We start from the raw sequence: 7,594 nt of genomic DNA on the forward strand, positions 1-7,594 counted from the left end.
ATGAGCTTCACGGATGCGTTATTTATTTTAACGTGCCAGTGCACACACGCCTTATATCCTCAATTTCTCTTGTATCTTTTTCTTTCTCAAGAAGAGGAAATACCCTCCAGATATTTTACATTCAGGTGATCTCGAGATCCAGATGAAGACGTAGATGAAACCTTTAAAGGACTTACTTAAATCCGTATAAGTGCCTTTCTTCTTGGACAACCAAAGCAAGAGTCTCCTCCCCCAAAGAAATTCATCATCATTTGATTCAGCAAGGTGGAACTCTCTAATAAATTATCGCTGCATAAGCGGTTTAGCTGCTAAGATTCTGTACAATTAGTACAGAAGGACTCTTACAGACATGCTGACCAGTGACCATGTAGGCAAATTCGATTTCTTTTGATCTTTGAAGATTTCGAAAGTAAGATTTTCCTCCGTTCGCAAAAAACCCGGACGAGGATGTCATCTCGAACCCGGTCGAGGATGTCATTTCGCCGGCGTGACGATGGATCGATCGAGAAACCGACTCGAGAAAAACCCGCCTGAGGATGTCGTCTCGCCGGCTCGATGGCGGATCGATCGAGGAACCCGACCCGAGACCGACCGATTGGGGTTTCAAGAGTGGTAACCAAAGACACCAGGGTCCAACCAGGTATGTTCCTGATACCGTTCGACCATAGGAAAGTGATGCAAGAACAAGAGGGCTAGTAGTGACACTGCTGACACCTTCCAGCACACCGCAGCAGTTAGCCATGATGACGACACCGCCGTCGCCATCGACCCCTGTCTCTCCTCTGCTTCTCCTCCTCCTCCTCCTCCTCTTCGTCTTCGTCTCGTCCTCGCCCTCTTCCTCTGCTTCGCTCTACGACACCTTCCTCCACTGCCTCGTCAACCACACGCAGACACTTGAACAGCAGCAGCAGCCGCAAGAACCCTCCCGAATCCTCCATGCCCCGACCAACTCCTCGTACCCGACCCTCCTCGGGTCTCTCGTCCGCAACCGCCGCTTCAACACCTCGTCGACCCCGAAGCCCCAGCTCATCCTCACCCCCTCCCGCCCGTCCCACGTCCAGTCTGCCGTCCTCTGCACCAGAGGAACCGGCACGCAGCTCCGAATCCGGAGCGGCGGGCACGACTACGAAGGTACCTCCTACGTCTCCCGTGCCCCTTTCTTGATTCTGGACATGTTTAATTTTCGGTCCGTCGATGTCGATGTCAAACAAGCGACCGCTTGGGTCGGAACCGGAGCGACTCTTGGGGAATTGTACTATAGGATTTGGGAAAAGAGTGGTCTTTATGGGTTTAATGCTGGGGTTTGCCCAACTGTCGGTGTCGGTGGGCATTTGAGCTGTGGCGGATACGGGAACATGTTGCGGAAATTCGGGTTGGCGAGCGATAGCGTGGTCGATGCACAGATTGTGGATGTCGAGGGTAGAGTTCTTGATAGGAGCTCAATGGGCGAGGATTTGTTTTGGGCTATTAGAGGTGGAGGTGGGGCGAGTTTTGGAGTGATATTGGGTTATAAAGTGAAGCTTGTCCCTGTTCCGAAAGTGGTTACTGTTTTTAGAGTGGGGAGGACTATTGAGGAAAACGCGACTGAGCTCGTGTATCAGTGGCAGAACATTGCGCCGAGGACTGATAATGATTTGTTCATGAGGCTTTTGCTTCAGCCTGTCAGTTCCAAGAGACAAAAGGGAGCTAAAACAGTTAATGCCTCTGTTTTGGCTCTGTTTCTTGGAAATGCGGATAGGCTGGTTTCAATGGTTAATGAGGAGTTTCCGGAGTTGGGTTTGAGGAAAGAGGATTGTGCAGAGATGAGCTGGATTGAATCGGTTCTCTGGTGGGGGAACTTCAATAGAGGTACGGCTGTGGAAACTCTGCTAGACCGAATGCCTAAGTCGGTGAGTTTCTTGAAGAGGAAATCAGATTATGTGCAGGAACCGATGTCAAGGGAGGAATTGGAGTTGCTTTGGGATAAGTTGATTGAATTGGGAAAGGTCGGATTTGTGTTCAATCCGTATGGAGGAAAAATGGGCAAAATCCCTGTGTCAGACACTCCATTTCCTCATCGAGCTGGGAATCTGTTTAAAATACAGTACTCGATCAGTTGGAGTGAAGATGGAATTGAAGCGGAGCAGAGTAATCTGGCTAAAGCAAGAGAGCTTTACAATTTTATGACTCCGTATGTGTCGAAAAACCCACGAAGGGCTTTTTTGAACTATAGGGACCTCGATATTGGGATAACTGATAACGGCGAAAATAGCTACGAGGAAGGCAGTGTGTATGGGGTGAAGTACTTTGCTGAAAACTTTAATAGATTGGTGAAAGTTAAAACTGCAGTTGATCAGCAGAACTTCTTCAGGAATGAGCAAAGTATTCCTGTTCTTCCAAGTAAGGCTTTGAACATGAGTTTACAGTTAAACTAATGAGTTTGTTTGTTTAGTGGTGCTTTTGAAATTGCATGTCCTCAAGAGGTATATTAATTATAATTATTTTTTGATTTAGTCCTGTTCTTCCGAGTGAAGGTTTAATTGTAAACTTAAACTAATAAGTTTGGTTGGATTACTGGCGCCAGTTTAATGGTAACTGCTGTCCTCTAGAGGTATATTACATGCACTTTCTAATATTTCTGTGAGGAGTTGATTTTATCTTATGATGGGTAGTTTGCTGTGAGTAGACAGGTTTGTGCAGGATTTTATTGCCAATGGCTAATTCTAAGGTTCTTCCTCTTGCTTGTTCACAAATAAATGATCCAAATGAAACAACAGCTAATTTCAGAACTTTTTTTGAATTCTAACTCGTCTCTTTGAGCATTCCCACGTTTCCTTTAACCAGAATTATGCTGAACGTGCATAATGTTTAAAATATTTGTCTTTTGCCATTGAATCTTTTTGGTTCTCAACTACTATATTTCAATACTTGCTATACCGTTCTTCTTAGTCATGAACAAATGCACCCATATGAAGATTTTTTCATTGGTTCGCTCATTCAATTTTCCTGCAGGATCCTCCTCGGCCATGACTCAGTATTCAGGGTCAACAGAGACAACTAGAAAAGTGATGGTATTGGTCATCCTCGCCCTCTTTCTGAAGGATCTCATGACCATCTATTCCTAGAAATGAGGGCCAGTGTCTTCTTGAGGAATGTTAGACTTCCTCAGCTTCCTCTTCGGAAGGAAGAAGGAAAATGATAATGCTCCATCTTGTGCTGTCAGTTGGAATTTATTAGTTGGCTACTGATACTTGTAAGGAAGAGGTAATCACGTCTTCTTTCATGTAATGTCAAACTTGTCGTAATTGGATGACATGCATGATTTGCCAAAACACAGGTAATTTTGCAAATGTTTGCCAAATCAAAAAAGTAGCATACTGCTTTCTGTCCCTGCCAAAGAAGAAAGTAGTGTATTGCAATTTCAGGTACTGTATATTGAAAGGACTTGATTGTACTTTTAAAAAAATATTTTTGGGACTTAATTAAACCAATTGAAAAGTCTAAGACTTGATTGCATTATGTATAAAAGGTTTAGGACTTTTGGTGCACTTTTTCTGAAAATTCTTTAGCGACTGATTGTGTTGGATGTAGGATACATCTGATGCGAGACTTAGCTGCTCTTATTGATTGCTCATGGTGGGGGAACTCTAGTAGATTAGAATCCCGGGAGGACAAGGAGGAATTGAAGTCTGTGGCAGAATGTTACTTAATGGCAATTGTTGATTGCTGCCTGTGGAGGAACTCTGCAAGATTGATTCATCAGGAGGACAAAGTAGGGTTTGAGGTTTGTGGCCAAATATTGCTCAGTATGGTTTTCGTTATAGAAAAGAGGGAGAAAGGATTCTGTTATCGATCATAATTAATCCATTGTTGTGAGTTTACCTAAAGAAGATACTAAGGAATGAAAGGAAAGAAAGATTCTGCATCTAATTTGGTTACAGATACAGAACAGACCAATTATATTTTTCAAAACTTGGATTATAATGTCAATTGGGGGCAACCAATAATAATCTAGATACAATTATGAATCAATTTAAGGTTATATGTGGACAAACTAATGTGAAGTTCAAAGTCCAACCTATTCTAACCTATAACACAAAACTTTATTCAGAAATTCAACTTATATTTGTGAGTTCAATGAGCATGCTCTCATTCCATTTAGATATCGTTGTATCATGGAATGAAGTGCAACCGGTTGACCTTTCACAGCAGACATCTTCATATCATTCTTCGCTTGTAGAGCGGATAATGCTGCGTGATGGTTTCTCTTGATCTCCTCCAACTTTCTCTCATCGTCCTCTAACTTCTCTAGGAGGTGGCGCACTTCATCATCGTTTCTAGATTGCCCGTACCTATGTGATGTTGAGAGTAGTACAGAAATAACACCAAGTCCATACTGATCCTCTTCGATCAAGTCCCTTTGACACTCTTTTGGATAGAAGATGACCCCAAAGAGACAACGGATTGAAGTCGTTCTTATATAAAAGCAGTTGCTTTATTTATTAAATATTATAAGCCCAGAGAAATATTAGATTTTGAAAGCTAGAAAAATGATGAATATACATATATCAAAGGGAACAAACAAAAAAGTTACTTTAGTTAGACACTTGGACTGGTCTGCAGTTGATTGATCTACAGATCAGTCCTGTTTTTCGACTGGTTTGAACTGATTTGTAAGATCAGTGCAGTTTTATGGCAATGCCGACCAGTCCATGTGTGTGGATAAGCCAATTGCTTGTCTGGTCTTCTCTTTGATGTCTGTACCTTCAACATTTGTCTAGCCTTCGGATCTCATGTTTTATTATGGCTTATTATATGTATAGAATAAAGCAACTGCTTTAGTATAAGAACCACATGAATCGAGGGAGTCTTTGGATTTATCTTCTGTTAATTACTACTGTCTGCAAATTGTTGATGGAAGAGGATCAGTATGGAAGAGTGGCAGATTATGGGTTTGGTGTCACTTCTACATGACTCTCAACATCACAAACGTACAGATGATCTAGAAATGATGATGAAGTACACCGCACCTAAGAGAAGTCAGAGGAGAATGAGAGAAAGTTGGAGGTGAACAAGAGAAACCATCAAGTGACGTTATTCGCTCTGCTGTGAAAGGTCAATTGAATGCACTTCATTCCGTAATACAACACCTTAATGGGATGAGAGGATGCTCATTGGACTTATATGTATAGGTCAAATTTCTAAGTAGAGTTATATATACTAGGATGTAATAGGTTGGGTTTTTGAACTTCACACGAGTTGTGGACTCATTTCCTTAAATTGATCCATACTTGTCTTCTTGATGATTATTTGTTGCCCCTATTCACATGATATTATTATTTGGTTTATACAGTTTGATTCGGCTAGTCAAAATCCTAATGACACCGTCTAACTATTTGGAAGAAAATGTCGGTGGTGAATAAGAAGATTGTGCAGTCTTGGTGTTCTGTGTCTATCTGATGAAATGCTATTGCTTATATTAAATTCCTTTTGGTTGATGTTATTTTGTAGTCAAATATTAATGCTGTGGACCAAATGTTATAATAGATAACTACATTAGAACCTAACTGTTGGCACCATTTACATTTGAATACATTTTGGGATATTTCTTAGCTTTATCGTATTATCAGTTGTTATTCATTCGCGTCATTTGGACTATAACTAAATTCTTTTATGGATGGTGGTGGAATATATCTCGAGTTCATTATGACGACAGGGATTGGTCCCTTCCGTGGGGTCATATGTGACATCCTGAAATTTGCCCATTTGGGATTTATGAAATGCTTGGTTTTATGAACGTACTTGTAGTTAGTTCTCGCCCGGAACTGATCATTCCCGGGATACTAACCATTAGGGAAATGCTCATTAGGGATTTAAATTCGTGCTACTAAAGAAAATTCGATCGTGAATTGATTTTCGACCATAGAATCATTGAGGTGACATTTTGAGCCAATGTAGGCCGATCTTAGGGTAGTTATGGGTCGATTCGTCACTGTTATATGAGTGGATCACGGGTGATTCTGTTTGGCCACGAAATGAATTGACGAATGATCCAGAATCTATACCGAACGATCGTGCCCGACGGAACTAGATCGAACCTCGCGATTACACGATAACCGAAGTCGTCACGAACTGAATGAACTTGCACGTGACTTGATTTATTATCAGTTACGGGTCGAATATGCGAATTTCCCCAAAAGCCGCCCGTTAGTTTGAGAAACGCTTGAGTTTTGTTAAATAAAATTCAATTATTAATTAGAGCGCAAATTGGACATCGGAAAATTAGGAAGTCACGACGGGACGTTAGGATGACGTTGTGGTTGGAACGTACAATTTTGGATTTTCCCGAATCCTTCAGAAAAATTCAATTTCGGCAAGAAAATGGAAAAGTGACCATTTTACCCTTGGAGGTTTATAAAGGGCAAGTGTTAAAGGGGAAGGGCATTTTGGTTATTTTGCCCTAATTTTTGAGTTGGACAATTTTTTGGAATTTTATGAAATTCCCAAATTGCCCTTGGATATTTTTGGAAAGATGTGATCCGGGCCGTCGATTTCAAGATAAGATCGAATCTCGACCGTCGATTTGATTTGTGAGACAAGGGCAAGATGGTCAATTGCCCCTCAATTATTACTTTGGATTATTTAAAGCCCAAAATCCTCTCTCTCTCTCTCCTCATTCTCTCTTTCACCTCACTCGGCTAACTCTCTCTCCTCTCCCCCTCCCTCACCGAGAGCTCTCTCTCTCCCCCTTGGCCGCCGTCCACCGCGCCGTCGCCGCTCCGGCCACCGATCACCGCGCCACCACCGTCCCCCCCTCACCCTCTCGGTTCTCTCTCTCTCTTTCCCTCTCCCGTGGTCGTGAGGAACCGGCCCAAGCCGCCGTCGCCGCCGGACGCCGTCCAGCCCACCCGCCGCCGCCGAGCCACTCGCTGCCGCTCACCGTTGACCGCCGCTCGTTTTCCGCTCTAACCGAGTTAGTCTAGAGTTTGGTAAGCCACGCCCTAAACTTTATTTAGGACTTCGAGTATCAACGGATAAATTAGAGGTGGAATCGGATTTAATTAGACGCGATTTTTGGCTGAATTAGGGGCTGTTTTGGATTTAATTTAGTGGATCGGTTTGAGGATTGATATGGGCTGATTTGAGGTTGAAATTGTGACATTTCGAGGCTGATTTGATGCTGGATCAATTGCTGGAAATTGAGACTCGTTTTGGCGAGCATATGGTCCGATTTGGAGACAAATTGTGTCGGTTTGGTTGATTGTGGTGTGGCTGGTTGGTAGGGCTTAATATGGCTTAAAATGAGTTTGGAAATGTTGAGTTTGTGGCTGTGATGGTGGCCGTGTTTGTGGGCCCATGAGCGGTCTTACATGTTTGTTGCATCGAGAATTGATTGATTGAAATATGCTTTGTTATGTGCACGCTCGGGCCAAATTGAATTAATTGTCAATTGGCCGTGTTGAATCTTATTGAGCATGAGAAATGTGTGAATTGGTGCGTACACGGACCACGTGTGATTGGCCAATTTGTTGGCAAGCGGGTGTTGAGCATGTGAATGAACGAGAAATCGTGTGGTGTGGTATGTGTGATTGCGGAAATCCCTGAGGCGGTACCA

General features: G+C 42.7%; 1 protein-coding gene across 3 annotated transcripts; it reads left to right on the forward strand.

The window, feature by feature from the left end:
* Positions 1 to 265: 265 nt before the first annotated feature.
* Positions 266 to 3,909, forward strand: LOC115692146 (berberine bridge enzyme-like 21). 3 transcript variants are annotated; one of them, XM_056305959.1, is made up of 3 exons: positions 266 to 2,379; positions 2,992 to 3,133; positions 3,571 to 3,909. In XM_056305959.1, the coding sequence occupies exons 1-2, from the start codon at positions 741 to 743 to the stop codon at positions 3,102 to 3,104; spliced, it is 1,752 nt and encodes a 583-aa protein (XP_056161934.1). In that variant the 5' UTR covers positions 266 to 740; the 3' UTR covers positions 3,105 to 3,133; positions 3,571 to 3,909. The 3 variants fall into 3 exon arrangements, 1 of the variants encoding a protein (XP_056161934.1); XR_008815101.1 differs by having other exon boundaries at positions 267 to 2,379; positions 2,992 to 3,316; XR_004007090.2 differs by having other exon boundaries at positions 267 to 2,379; positions 2,992 to 3,243.
* Positions 3,910 to 7,594: the final 3,685 nt, after the last annotated feature.

Source organism: Syzygium oleosum, unplaced genomic scaffold (genome assembly GCF_021117445.2).
Source record: "Syzygium oleosum isolate NSW1041296 unplaced genomic scaffold, Sole_v2.1 Sole_v2.40, whole genome shotgun sequence".
Classification (NCBI taxonomy): Eukaryota; Viridiplantae; Streptophyta; class Magnoliopsida; order Myrtales; family Myrtaceae; genus Syzygium; species Syzygium oleosum.